Here is a 15,352-nt window from a genome sequence, read left to right as displayed (position 1 = left end):
GTCCAATAATTATTTACATTATATACAGTTAGTGACTTAAAGTAAGCTCACCAGTTAGTGTTTTGGTTCTAGTTAGCTAGCTAATATTAGCCAAGTAATCTTGCTAACCATAGCTAATTCAACTATTGCTTAATGTTATTTAGGCAGTTACAATGATAACTAAATTTAGTGGTTAATATCGGTTAGGAAATTAATAGCCAGGTTATATAGTGGTTAATGTTAGTTATGCTAAGATTGCTAGTGGTAACCCTTAAGAAAATTATCCATGGTTTTAGCATGAATAATAGGTTTAACCATGGTTAGTATAATTATAACTATAATTTGCAAAACCATGATTGTTCCATAGCAACCATGGTTTGAAAATCATATCCTTTCACAATGCCAAAAACTATGGAACTGTGTTTACTATATACAGCCATGGTTTAAAAACCTTGGTTTCAAAGCCACAGTTACGACATAGTAGCCATGATTTCAAAATATAGATGTATCATAGTTACTATGGTATGCGTCATAATTGCACTTTACCGATGTGTACTCAATCTTGTACACTCAATAATAAATACCATGTAAAAAAAAAATAAAAAATACAACGAGTCAGTATGTGATGTACAGTTTTTCAAGCAAATCATTAAAGAGCTAAAATATTAAACATCTTGTTAAATTAATAAATAAAAGCTGTGCAGAGTATCGGGGTGGACAAACACTGTCTCCAGGTTACCTGCTTATGACAAAAAGGGGAAGAAAAGAGAAAATGGGGGTAGGTGACATTTAAAAAGTTGTGATGCATTGTAGGGCAATTAAATTGTCCAATTCTGATATGCTGTTATATGATATGAACATAAAGGGTCTTGTTGAACTTGCTTCCACTGTTAAGCTTATTTTAGACAGCAGCTTTCTGGTGCTGTATGTTTACACTGTAAGCATACAGTGAGCCAGTCATATACCAGACATGCACAGAAGAAAATACCTGTCAAGTCAAAAGTACAAAAATGTGATCTGGCACAACCAAGGACCTACTCCTTTACCCTGCAAAATCAATAACAATGCCTACTTCAGCCAGCGTAATTTCAGTAACTTACATAACAGGTCCTTTTTCATAACTTTGACAAAAACAGCAATTATACCAGCTTACACCTGCATACACAGAAAAATGGCACAAACGGTAGATATTTGTCTGAACTTGCACAATACAAATAGTTTTGAAGTAAGATCACGTTATTGTAAGTGTTTGATGTGGAAAATTACCCTCAACAGTATGTTGTACCTTTGCTTCTCTTTCAGCTTTCTTACTTGCTCATGTTCTTTCATAGTTCCAAATTTCTCCTTGGGGATCAATAAAGTCAGTCCATCCATCCATCTATCCATCCATCCATCCATCCATCCATCCATCCATCCAGTTGATGGCCAATGCAGTTTACACATTATTTTACGTGACTTTAACCACTTACTGCTTGCTTAATATTTAGTTAATCATCTATCAAATGCCCTTTAAAATCTCTTTACTTGTAATATAGTTGATTTATATCATCAGTAGGCCATTAATTGTATTTTTACAACAATTAATTATCAACAAGAATTGCATGATATAAAACAGGCTAACAGACACTTTGGTCATGAAGTGAACAGACAGACACAAGTGCAGGTTTTCAGTGCAGCATATAAACATAAGGGCTACGTAATACTCAGAAACGTGATACAGGCACATGGTCAGGTGATCAGTAAACAGACTACACTAACTTTGTATCCATGAAGCAGGTCATAATCAAACACTAATCAAACAGTCAGACAACAAAGGCTTAGACTTAAAAAACCTGTCACACTGCATAAAATTATACCTTAGCAACTAAAATATCTTTAATATAGACTTCAACTAATATTTCTCTTCAATAGTTTTGTTTTTAAAACAAGCAGAAGGTTATTTAGTCTATTTATAGATATTTTTTACTCAGTTCAAGGCTTGGAATTGCCTTATTCTACTGAAAGATGAATTAGCTTATTTCAAGCATTTATTTCTAGAAAGAAGCAGAATTATCTGTCAGTAGAAGACAATTTTAAGCTTGAAATTAGTTTATACAGTTGAGGTCAAAAGTTTACATCCCCCTTTCAGAATCTGCAAAATGTTTATTATTTTACCAAAATAAGAGGGATCATACAAAATGCATGTTATTGATTATTTAGTGCTGACCTGAATAAGATATTTCACATAAAAGATGTTTACATATAGTCCACATGAGAAAATAATAGTTGAATGTATAAAAATGACCCCGTTCAAAAGTTTACATCCCCTTGATTCTTAATACTGTGTTGTTACCTGAATGATCCACAGCTGTGTTTTTTTGTTTACTGATAGTTGTTCCTGAGTCCCTTGTTTGTCCTGAACAGTTAAACTGCCTGTTGTTCTTCAGAAAAATCCTTCAGGTTCCACAAATTCTTTGGTTTTCCTGCATTTTTTGTGTATTTGAACCCTTGCCAACAATGACTGTATGATTTTGAGATCCATCTTTTCACACTGAGGACAACTGAGGGACTCATATGCAACTATTACAGAAGGTTCAAACGCACACTGATGCTCCAGAAGGAAAAACCATGCATTAAGAGCCGGGGGGGTGAAAACTTTTTGAGTTTGAAGATGGTAAATTTAACTTATTTTGTCTTCTGGGAAACATGTAACTATCTTCTGTAGCCTCTGAAGGGCAGTACTAAATGAAAAAATATGATATTTAGGCAAAATAAGAAAAATGTACATATCTCCATTCTGTTCAAAAGTTTTCACCCCCTGGTTCTTAATGCATTGCAGACACAGGCATGACAATATCACATCAATGTCGCATCATTTAGAAAAAAGGATGAATAAAATAAATTACAATAAGTATCATTTCTTCTTCTTCCTCCTCTTCTTCATCTTCTTTCTTTTGTTCCTCTCCAGTTTCAGTAGCTCAACAGAACATAGTTAGTTTTCTAAACCTCTCCCCATCCCCAACATCCTGTTCACATTCCTGTGCATGTCAGACAGGTCAACCAAAGCTTCAGAACAGTTTTACCGCATGTCTGTTAAAGACCCCTTGGGAATTTAATGATGGCTAATTTAGTGAATGGTTAACGTTAGTTATCTTGCATCCTTGGTCCACACGGTGGTGGCTAGGTACCACTGGTCCATAGCTATGAGTCCAAAAGTGTATACTGCTTTGCAAAGTAGTAGCCTATGACAAAACATGTCACCTGATGCCGAACTGACATACGTACATGCTACTAGTAAGGTAATAAATGGTTTTGGACATAGCCCATGGCAGATTTTGGTCAGCAGATACACTATCAAATGTGTCCCAAATATTACATTATTTATTTCTAACTTGTTTGTTCCTACAGATTGCTGCATTGGAAGAACAGCTGAAAGATGAGAAATCAAAAGCCCTACGGGACAGAGAGTTTTTAGTAAGTATCCACAGGTCTGAACACTGCCAAGCTTTTCACCCCAAATAAAATAGTGCATTTAGTCCATTAGATATATATATATATATATATACCACGGTCCAAGAACAGGGAGTGACCAGACAGTTTTCTGAAAGCAGGTCAAAAATTGGCACAAGCCATTTTTACACGACCAGCAATGTCAGCTCGATGAATATTTAGTGGACAGGGTCCTGCCATTCATAATATGTCATGTATCATAACCTATTAATTACATAGCCTGTCAAGGGGCTGCCCTGTGCCAATAGTAAAATGCAGAATGAGAGACGATGTGTTGCTCCCAACAAATATTTTTCATTTCTAATTATACTCAGGCTTACTTGGTCCATTTGTAGTGGAAAAACATAGCAAGCATAAAACTTTATAACAGAGTCCCAACATTTGCAGTCATGTAATCCCCATTCTATGGCATCATGGAGCCTGTAATTAAAAGGTGCACTGGAATGCATCAGCCAGTTCAGATATATGCCAAGCTATTCGTCCCTCATATGTCTTATGGTTTGTTGGTAGCAAATTACAAATGTCAATTTCAACATTATTATTATGTTGATGAAAGCTTTTTTATAAGCCCAATCCCAGCATGTGAATACATTGCAAGGATTTTTTTATATAATTTCAAGCAGTAGCTAACCGCTTGCACCAGCAACGGTCTCTCTGAAATGTTTTAATTTAGAGTTAGAAATGCACTGCTTTGGTCAACAGCTGTTTTCCATTTACCATCTTTTACTTCATGCGTGTAAAAATGGGTCCCAATAAGTGTTAGGCAAAAAAAAAGCTTGGTCTGGACAAACTTAAAACATGCCCCTTTTTAGACACTTATGGTAATGTCACATTTGCCCATGCAGCATTGTTCTGGAAAACACATTGTTGTGGTGGAGTTAGATGTGATTTCAATGCCAAACAACTGGAACTCTGCAATATGATAAAACACTTCAAGTTGAAAATGGACTTAGCTAATGGAAACTCTCTAACTCAGTCACAGAAAGTTAAAAATTTGGGCATTTGCCTTTGTTACTGCTTTTTTTTCCCCAACAGTGGGCTAACATGTCACTGAGCTCAGGAGGAAAAGCAGTCAGCCAAAGTTTGTTTCATCAGTGCTGTTCCAGCTCTAGCCTTGTGCCCCTGCTACTTTTGACAGCAAGTAAAAGTGATGCTTAAACAAGGAAGGGAGAAGCATAAAAAAATAACTCACTCTGAAAGCAAAGGGTTTTTTTTGCTATTCATTCATCATTTTTAACCGCTTTATCCTGGTCAGGGTCATTGTGGATCTGGAGCCTATCCCAGGAACAGTGGGCATGAGGTGGGAATACACCCTGAGTGGGATGCCAGTCCATCACAGGGCAAAATGAACATACACATTCACATACTCATTCACACATAAGGGCAATTTAATATAGCCAGTCGACCTAATGGCATGTTTTTGGGAAGTGGAAAGAAACCAGAAAACACAGAGGAAACCCACATGATCCACAGGGTGAACATGCACAGCAACCCAAGCTCAGGATCGAACCAGAGACCCTGGAGTTGTAGCACCTTTTTTTGTTGTGCCACCATTTTTGATATTCGAATTAATACTCCAAAGCTTCAAAATTAGGTAACTGTGAAAGGTATCAGTTATTATGTTCAGTTCTATGATTCTCATTAATGTTTTTAACATAATGATGATTCAGTATATGAATAGTTATCCACACCTTTCCTGTTTGGCTCATGGAGCAAATAACATTATCAAGACTAAGATACTGGTAGTAGATGAAATAGGGTTATACTATAGCAAGTTAGATTTCATGTATGATTTCATACAGTGCAGTAATGTGGGGTTCCAAGAAATGTAGCTATTTTTATCCAGGCATTCTCTAGTCAGATCATACAAGCTAGTACTGAATGGATTTTGTATAGACTACACTTTTCAGTAGGTAAGGTCTGTAGTTCACCAGTCATAAATACTAGTGTAGACTAGACACTACTTATCAGGACTGAGTAATTGTAAATATGAGTGTCAAGAACAAAAGTGCGTCTTTATTTTGAAACCAAACTACTCATTGAATAAGTAGGAAATCGCCAAGATTGAATTTGAGCTCAGAGAGCAGATAAATCAATATTGTTCATGAGCCTTGTGCTATAATGTGCATTGTGTGTACCATCTATGGCATAGTCTAATGCTGCATCCCAATTTGCCTACTTTTGTCCTAAATAGTATCCAAGATTATTGGTGTCTCCTAAATCATAGTATGTTGAAATGAGTATCCCCAAGGTACCCGGATGGTCTACTATTTCTGGTTGATTTGCCAAGTGTGGATCCATGGACACTTTTTCAGCTAATATTGCCCACAACTCCTTGCGCAAGGGAGGAGGAGTTTTGTGACAGTTTGTTCACTGAATTTAAACACGGTGCATTTTAGAGAGGTGTAAATGAACTGTGGAAAAATAAATCAAGGGAACGATAAATTCTATTCTATAGTATAAATTATATAAGGAATAAGGAATGAAGAAAAGCTGAAATGCAACGAGGAGTCTGTTTACGGTGACAGTGTACGTAACTAGGCAACAACGTTCTCTTCCATTACATGACGTGTTAGTATATCCCAATATATACTCTTTTACTACACTTTCAAAAGTATGTACTTTTTCTTCACAAATATAGTACATACTTTTACTTCAGAGTATAAGTAGGCGAATTGGGACGCAACATAAGTTTTATATGATGAGTAGAAGGTCACATTGTTGTTTCATAATACCTGTCCATTTTAGTTTTCCCACACTGTCATTGTCGTCCCTGCGGCAAGTTATAAATGCTTTACTACACACAACAGAGCCATTGTTGAGCAATACTGAAATCATAGCCGTAACCAGCATGTGGTCCATTCAAGACAAGAGGCAAAAGGTCAGACTGCTGATTTGAAACTGTCGGCTCTGCCTAGATGCAGTGGTCCCTGAATAGCTCCAGTTGCTGCTGTTTTTCCGGTGGGCAGCATAGAATGTTCTTCTCTGGTCTGTATGGAATGGCCATAGGCCATCCAAACGTTCTAATTCTTACTCCAGCGGTTGTAGGCCTGCCCTCCCACAGTGATGCTGTACCTATAAGTGTTTCTCAGAAAACCGACCATCCCTCTATTCCTAGCTCTGCAACTGCCAATTTTTTTTTTTAAAACGACAAGAAGGCCATCCCTGTTATCATGATCGTTGGGTTGCTAACCACTCATTCATTTTGATTGGCTGTTGCAGGTTGCGGAGTATACGGTGAAGATTAATGAGCTGGAAGAGAAGTTTAAGAAGAGATCCAGAGAATTTTCCATGATTCAGGGGGAACTCAAGACCATCAAGGAGTTCCGAAAAAAGAAAGCTCATATGGAACAAGAACTGATCACTGTACTGTAACACAATACATAGGAATTACATACATACAATTCTATAGGAGTATAGTCTTAAACTAGTGGTTAAACAAATACATGAATACACAGTAGGCAAAAGTTATCTAGAGAATCATCAAAAGGCATTAAAGGAAACCTTCACACTGAACACATTAAATATGTTTAGTATACTGAAATACAGTATATTTGTAATGTGTTTAGGGATTCTGGTGCTAATTTGTTGGTTGATGTTTGTTCTCTGTTCCTGTGAGAAGTTAGCACTAGTGCAGATATGATGGCATTTAATAGAATAAAAAAAATTGGTCTAATGGTCAGGTTTTGTGGTTAGGTCCTAAAAACAAAAGCACTTCTTTTCTCACACAACATTTTTCAGCATCATTCAGTGTCATATTAATAAAATCCAGTGTAGAAATAGTGAAGATAGAAAATGCAATGAGGCTACACAGCTTTGAGCTATAGCAGAAACTAGACTTGCCTAGTCACCAATCTACGAAATGACGAGCGAGATGGCGGTGACGCGGTTATTAGTATGAATGTTGAAGCTTTGTAAGCTTACCTGTTTAAGCAGAGTTTACAGATTTTTAGGAGGTGAGGCAGCTGGCCAGACTAAAGGAATAAATCACTGCTGCATTAGGTAAAGATGAAACAATGATTAAATTACTGATGCCATTTTGATGGATAGTCAATTGGCATTGTGGGTAAAGTAGGAAAGTGGTTACCAAAGTGATAATAGATGTAGATGAAAGAAGTTTAAACTAAACAGGCCTGCTAAGAACCTAATTAGAAAATACATCTTGGATGTTATTGAGGATCACATGTTAAATATAAAGATTAATATTCATTCAGTGTAGATTTTTCCTTTAAGTGGTTTTGTCAATAAGAAAAACCATTCTTAAAAATTCTCATGTCTGTTTTCTGTTTTTGAAAACATTTCTGAAAATCATTACCATTGAAATGACTTAATGACAATAGTTGTAAGGCTCATTTAATGGGTTAATACATCATTAATATTTTCTATTATAATTTCTAGATGAAAGAAAGCATGTACATTGCTGACCGTGAACACAAGGAGAGTCTTGCTAGAATGGAGCATAAATTTTTCATTGAAAAGGTATGCATATAAGAACTGCCGAAAATGTCATTGTCTGTTTGGAGAAATTCAAAGAGGAAGATCTAAGGATTTAAAAACAGGACAAAGAATTGAAACAATCACTTGTTTATCCTCTTCCCTCTAGGTCTGTTTAGAAAAGGAAGCAGAGCAGAGAATTGCCCAGCTAGCAGAGAAAGCCCACAATGAGGCAGTTGTGTGAGTGTATTCTCTGTGCATCCTCCCCTCCTCCAATTACAGGATAGTTTACTCTTCAAACAGCACCATCATACAGAGAGAGAAAATAAATAACCTTTGTAGAAAAACAAGGTTATCATCATGACCACACCAAACTGTTCCTCCTGGAGATAGTATATATCACATAAGCCAGTGATTATATCCTCGGTTCTGCAAACAGTGTGTATGAATGTGTTCATGTCAGAACATGTGTGTGTGTGTATGTACAAGTGCAATTCTTATGGCCACAGCAAAAGCCATGTGTTAGTTTTGCTTGATTAGTTTACCAAAGTCATGGCTGCAAACCTTCTAATATCTTGCTTCCAGATGTGGCCGTGAGTCTCTCTGCCAAGGAGTTTCCTTTTTAGGCCATTTTCAGACCAAAGGACAATCCTGCACCTGCTTCACTCCACCAGGCATTTGAGGTCAACCAAATTAAATTAGATGAGTCACGGTTAAGTTGAAAGAGAACAAGCCCAATGTCTTAGTGGTTCAGCCATACTGTACATCATCTGGTCACTCCTTTGACACCTTTTTGGATCAGTATATACTGGTGTTATACAGAAGACAGTGGCATTTTGCTACTCTTTGACAGGGGGCAGTTTGAAACATTCACTATATATGGCCAAAAGTTTGTGGACACCTGACCATCACATACATATGTGGGCATTCCCCAAACTGTTGCCACAAAGTTAGAAGCACACAGTTGTTTGGAATGTCTTTGTATGCTGTAACATTATAATGTCCCTTCACCCCAACCCCTCTGAACACCTTTGGGATGAATTGGAACACAGACTGTGCCCCAGACCTTCTCGTCTGATATCAGTGCCTGACCTCACTAATGCTATTGTGGCTGACTGGGTGCATCCCAATGCCACACTCCAAAATATAGTGGAAAGCTTTCCCAGAAGAGAGGAGGTTATTATAAAAGCAAAGAGGGGACTAAATCTTGAATGGGATGTTCAATAGCACATGGTGTGATGGTCAGGTTTCCACAAACTTTTGGCCATATAGTGTATTTCACTGCTAACTTTGTAATGAGTTTATGTACATTTCGTGAGCTGGTAAAGCATTTTCATGTCCTGTGTACTGTTGTGGAGGTAAACTTCAGGTCTGCTCTTTTCTGTCCTGATCAATTCCAACAGGCAACTGGATAACGTGTCCCGCTCAGTGTTTAAGGAGAATGTGCGTTTGAATGAGGCACTTGGATATCATTTGAAAGAGGCAGAAGAGCTGAAAAGGAGCAATAAGGCCCTGGCAGAGGAGAATGCTTCTCTCATCCTGGATAAGGTACAACCATTACAGATCTGCCTCTGGCACTACATCACCGTACAAACCACCACACTGTTTTCTACTGTCAAAATAAAGCATGCAATATTGAACTCCAATAAATATTTAGCCCCTCAACCTATGCTTCCTCCCAATAATAAATCTAGAAAAAGCACACATAGCACAGAAACACATGCAGTTTCCAATGTGGGGGATCCCCAGCCCAGCCTCTCAATGACAGCTCTGTGTGCAAGTTCTGTTGCCAGACCACCATCTTCTTATTTTAGATAATGGGGTTATTTGACAGCTTGTGAGGACTGGAGACCTTTCCAGTGTCGTCGGAGACATTTATGCTCTCAAAATGTAATTAAGGTAACAACTATATAAATAGAAAGTCACTGAAGTCACTTATTCACTAAGGAGTGCTAACAAGAACCTAAAGAGGACACTGGGGAAGTCTTTTCCAAGCCAAAAATGATATACATCAAAGCAGAGCTACTTTCAGAAATAATGAATAGCTAATTTGAAATTTTAGTCATGTTCTTATTGTGGTAGTTCCTGATCTCTGGTGGTTATGCCTGTGCATAGTATTTCCCCCCTCGGTTTATTTGCACTGGACTGTATGTTTGACTTTGCTTGTGGTGGCTCTTTCTCCTCACCTCCATTCGAGGAGCCAGTCTCCTGTCTCGCTGCGGCCTGGCACTCTGCACACTTTCCATGACCCCAGTCCAAACACACACACACAGAACTCTCACAGTGTTCCCTCTGGCTTGCAATTAACAAATGCCTCTAACATACACACACATACTTGATTTTCACACATACACCAGCTGGATATATTATACTGTATTACATATTATACAGTCATAGAGCACTTTATTAGGAACACCTTTTAACCTACACATTCATGCAATTATCTAATCAGCCAATCATGTGGCAGCAGTGCAATGCATAAAGTCATGCAGATACAGGCCAGCAGCTTCAGGTAATGTTCACATCAACCATGGCATGATTGTTGGTGCCAGACGGGCTGGTTTGAGTATTTCTATAACTGCTGATCTCCTGAGATTTTCATGCACAGCAGTCTCTAGCGTTTACTCAGAATGGTGCAATAAAGAAAAAACATCCAGTGAGCAGCAGTTCTGCAGACAGAAACGCTTTGTTGATAAGAGAGGTTAAAAGAGAATGACCAGACTGGTTTAAGCTGACAGAAAGACTACAGTAACTCAGGTAACCACTCTATACAATTGTGGTGAGCAAATTGTAGCAAACCTTGAGGCAGATGGGCTACAACAGCAGAAGACCATATCAGGTTCTACTTCTGTCAGCCAAGAACAGAAACCTGAGGCTCCAGTGGGCACACGTAGCCTGGTCTGATGAATCTCAGACCTGCCTACCCTGCCTCCCGTCAACGTCTAGGCTGGTGGAGGTGGTGTAATGGTGCAGGGAATGTTTTCTTGGGACTTTGGGCTCGTTCATATATACCAATCAATCATTAATATATACCAATCAATCATCGCTTGAATGCCACAGCCTACTTGAGTATTGTTGCTGACCATGTGCATCCCTTCACGGCCACAATTTACCCATCCTCTTTACCCAACCACTCTAGTCAAGCACTGGCAGTATGCTTAGAGTCGCTGACTTAGTGTTAGGTGACACTCCCACCTAGTCTCAAGTTTCTTGCATATTGGAACAGGCTTTCTTCTAGGATTGCTCTGTGTTGGGCTCTTTTAATCTTGCCCTCAACCCTTATCAGTTTCTGTGTCTCTACTGATGAAAGCCATCCCCTAAACATGATGATACCACCACCATGTTCAGGGTAATGAGCAGTGTTGGGTTTCCACCAAACATGGCACTTTGTGTCAGTGCCAAAAGGTTCAGTTTTGGTCTTATCAAACCAGAGAACCTTTTTCTCAAGTTTGCTCAGTCTCTAACATGCTTTTTGGAAAACTCAAAATGGAATTTTGACCCACTGTCCCCACAGGAGACTAGCAAGCTAATGATGACAGACAATGTGGCTCAGCTTGCAGCCCAGCGGAGTGAGATCTCTGAGCTAAGGGCCAACGTAGCCACTTTGGAGCAGGAGCTGACCCTCATGGAAACCAAGTTTGAGCAGGAGAAGGTGGCCATGCAGGAGCGAGCTGTAGTTAGGGCTCAGGCTGGAAGGGTGGAGCTGGAGAAGCTGCAGAAACTACTCGCCATGCGTGAACGTGAGATTAGCCGAGTGAAGAAGCTTGCGCGCAGCATTGTGGAACAGCGCACCCAGCTCGAGCTCTTCTTCCATGAGGCTCTGGCTCAAGTTAAGCAGGAGATCATAACCAGCCAGATCCAATACAGGTAAATGCAACATATGCAGACACCTTAAATTAATTACATGCACTGAATGTATGCTTGTTCCAAACAGATCACGGTGGTAATCCTACTGCTAACAAAATTAATTACAAATCAAATTTAGATCATAAATTATTCCATAAACCTAGATGGAATTAGATAAACAAATCTGTGTTTAAGACTTTTAACTCAGTATATGTTCATTGAGCTTATGTATGAAGACAGGAAGCAATGGAGGCTTATCGGAAACGGATGAGGGAAGCACAGTCAGGGAGGAAGGAGTACCCCCACATACGCACCTTTAACAAAGCTCCACACAGCACCAACAATGTTTACAATGATTTGGAAGAGGCTGAAAGGTGGTGAGTTGGAACAGATCACTGCATAAGAATAACTTTGCTCCACGGTAATCTCTCAGTAGGGTGCATCAGTGCTGGATTTTGTTTCTTTTTGTCACAACTGAGTATTTCAAAACCTTATTAAATCAAATTTGGAGAACCTCTTGTCATAGGTTGGCAAGAGCTCATTCAGGGTGCTGTGATATTGAACAGTGCTATCATTCAGTTAGTATTTGTATGTTAGTATGTTAAACCAAAATGGGCTGAGTCAGGGCATGGTATTGTACCAACCAAATAATGCACCAACTTGCCAGCTTAGTGGTAGTGCACACTAATCTTCTTTGGATGTTATGTGCATGGTTGTGGCCTGTATGTTTGCATTCTGATCTACAAGCTGTTGCCGTCCACGATTAGCAATCCTTGGTAGTTCTGTTGTTCACAAATTTCCCAGTAAACCTTTGAAATGGTTGCGTGTGAAAGACCAGAATGGCACTTGTTTAAGAAATACCAAACTTGCCACACCTAGCATGAGCAATTAACCCATGTTGAGTCTTTAAGAACACTTAAGAACACTCAACTGAATACTAACTGATGATCTGCCCAAGGTACATCATATGACATACACTATATGGCCAAACGTTTGTGGACCCCTGAACATCACACCCATAATTTTTTTAAACGTTTTTGAACATCCCATTCCAGATTCAGTTGCTGTTATAGTAACCTCAATGCTTTTGGGAAGGCTTTCCACTAGATTTTGCAGCATTCAGCCACAAGAGCATTATTGAGGTCAGGCACTGATGTCGGGGAAGAAGGCCTGGGCTTCAGTTGGCATTCCAGTTCACCCCAAATGTGTTCAGTGGGGTTGAGGTAAAGGCTCTGTGCAGGCCACTTGAGTTCCTCCACACCAACCTTGGTAAACCATGTCTTCATGGACCATGCTTTGTGCACAGGGGCATTGTCATGCTGGAACATGTTTGGGCCCTTTAGTTCCAGTGAAGGGAAATTGTAATGCTACAGCATACAGGGACATTCTAGACAATTGTGTGCTTCCAACTTTGTGGCAAAAGTTTGGGGAAAACCCACATACGAGTGTGATTGTCAGGTGTCCACAAACTTTTGGCCATGTAGTGTATGAATTTTTTGGAATGAACAAATTTTTGTGAAGGTGTGTGGTGTATCTAATAAATCGGCAACTCACTGTTCAGTAAGTACAGCAGTACTAACAAGTTGTTTTTTAGGAACAACCTGCAGGGTTCAAAAGTGGACATTTCTGATCTGACCTGGGAGCAGAAGGAGCGGGTGCTGCGGCTGCTCTTTGCTAAAATGAATGGTCTGAAAACAAGGTAAAGATTTTTGAATAATTTACATATTGTCATAAATTATTATATAAATTCAAGCATTCAATTCATATAGACATAGAATGCAAATGTTTGGGATAACATTGTATTTAAAATTAGCCAGTGGCTATGAATACGGATATGTAGGCATCATAGAACCTTCTTTCCAAATTAATGCAGCTCATCTTTCAATGTGAACTGCTAAAAGAACAAACAGTAAATAGGGTTCCATGTTTTTAGTATAAGTAGAGCAGTTAAACCAGCAGTAATTAACCACAAGCCATCTTGTCATAATACTGCTACTAAATCCCAAGGCACAGTGAAGTTTCCATTCACAATCTCTGCAGAAAATTATTCCACTAAATGTAGCCATGTGTGTACAATTTCCTCATTTCCACTTCTCCCATTTCAATTTATGACCCATAACCACTGATCTGGAATTACTGTTAAAATACCCCAAAACAAAAACAGTGTCATCAAGCCTGTTATTTCAGTTTCACACTAAAGACTGAACAGTATAGCGCTTACTTGTGCAGTAGAGAGAGGAAGAGTGAGGGCTGTGGGGTAAAAATAAGGGTGTACTGGCCACAGAACCATGTCTTTGGTATAAGGCATCTGGTTATGGGTCCAGAGCTCTTCATGCACCCAGCAGCTTGTTTAGCACATTTGAAGCACTTGTGGTTCTCTGAAGACAGCTGGAAACATCTTTTTAAAGAGGAGAAGATACAGAACATAGGAGGAAGTGGGTGGACATGAAATTGCTGCAGCTAATGGATGGTTAGATGAATGAATGAATGAATGAATGAATGGATGGATGGATAGATGGATGGAATTAGGACTGGCATGTTTATTTAGGTTTACTCTATGAGAGGAATGTGTGTTCATTTTGTGCTGTTGATGTACTAACATGAGCTCAGTGGTTTGCCTTGTGTAGAGTAACCTAAAGTAACCCTTAATGGTGAAATGTTACATGACTCAAGTGCAACAGCTGTCTTCATCTCCTTCAATGCTTTTTGTTTCCTTTCATCTAATTAAAAATCTTTGTATTTTTCTGTGTCCTCCTGCAGTAGAGCAGTGCAGCTTCCAGCTCTGTCACCATCCTCTGAGAGGGACCAGGATGACAGCAAACCTGAGTATGAACAGGCTTTCTTTTACTTGTTTTTGCAGAATTATAAAGACTTTGAGTCTTATTTAGTCCTTCTGAGGCTGCATGTTTACCAGAAAGAGGATCCTTGCCATGAAATAATCAGGGTGCACACAAGGGGTCTGTTATGCTTTTGCTTCTTGAAATTTAATGGCTATTTCCTCCAGTATTTCAAGTGCTTAAGAAGTGAGTGTAGCAAAGAAATACATTTATTATAGAACATAAAAAATTTTTTAAACTAAATATTCAAGTAAAATGTAGGAAGCTATGAATGAGGCTGATTAGTACCTGCACCCACACAAACTCAACCCAGACATATACACTGTCCTAGTCTATATTATCTGGCTAAATGATCGAATAATTTCTGATGCCTGAATAATTGTTAAGTGTTTCATAATTTTTTTTTTCAAACCATTCATTTTTTCTGCAATATTGTACAACACCCTGCCCTTTCTCTTGGTCTTTCACACAGAGTCAGAGAAGAATCTCCCATGACCTTTATAACCCAGGCATCCGTGTCCAACATGACTTCTAACCCCAGCGGCCTGCCACAACTACCAAGCACCTGAACCTGGTTCACATTACCACATGATACCACATAATCATGTGACCAAATACAAATCAACCTTCCTACACACGCATTAGCTTGTCTTTTTACTGAGAAGTATCTTTTCTATAGAAAGAGACAGTATTTCTAAACCATATGAATTAAGTGTTTATCTAAAGGGAATGACTTGGTTCTCTGTGTGAATGAAATGAATGTGGCA

At 38.9% G+C, this 15,352-nt stretch overlaps 1 protein-coding gene across 2 annotated transcripts in view; it reads left to right on the top strand.

The window, feature by feature from the left end:
* The window catches only part of si:ch211-163l21.10 (basal body-orientation factor 1), an 18,412-nt gene extending 3,060 nt beyond the window's left edge, over positions 1-15,352 (top strand). Inside the window, exons 3-12 of one of the 2 annotated variants that reach the window (XM_026933966.3) lie at positions 3,367-3,432; positions 6,691-6,834; positions 7,867-7,947; positions 8,072-8,142; positions 9,306-9,450; positions 11,417-11,769; positions 11,985-12,125; positions 13,343-13,447; positions 14,509-14,574; positions 15,058-15,352. In XM_026933966.3, coding sequence (XP_026789767.3) covers positions 3,367-3,432; positions 6,691-6,834; positions 7,867-7,947; positions 8,072-8,142; positions 9,306-9,450; positions 11,417-11,769; positions 11,985-12,125; positions 13,343-13,447; positions 14,509-14,574; positions 15,058-15,154 — 1,269 coding nt within the window. In that variant the 3' untranslated portion in view covers positions 15,155-15,352. The remainder of the gene's footprint in view (positions 1-3,366; positions 3,433-6,690; positions 6,835-7,866; positions 7,948-8,071; positions 8,143-9,305; positions 9,451-11,416; positions 11,770-11,984; positions 12,126-13,342; positions 13,448-14,508; positions 14,575-15,057) is intronic. The other variant, XM_026933967.3, reaches the window with a different exon arrangement.

This window comes from Pangasianodon hypophthalmus, chromosome 10, assembly GCF_027358585.1.
Source record: "Pangasianodon hypophthalmus isolate fPanHyp1 chromosome 10, fPanHyp1.pri, whole genome shotgun sequence".
In the NCBI taxonomy this organism is placed as follows: domain Eukaryota; kingdom Metazoa; phylum Chordata; class Actinopteri; order Siluriformes; family Pangasiidae; genus Pangasianodon; species Pangasianodon hypophthalmus.
This window is presented reverse-complemented; position numbering and strand designations above follow the sequence as displayed.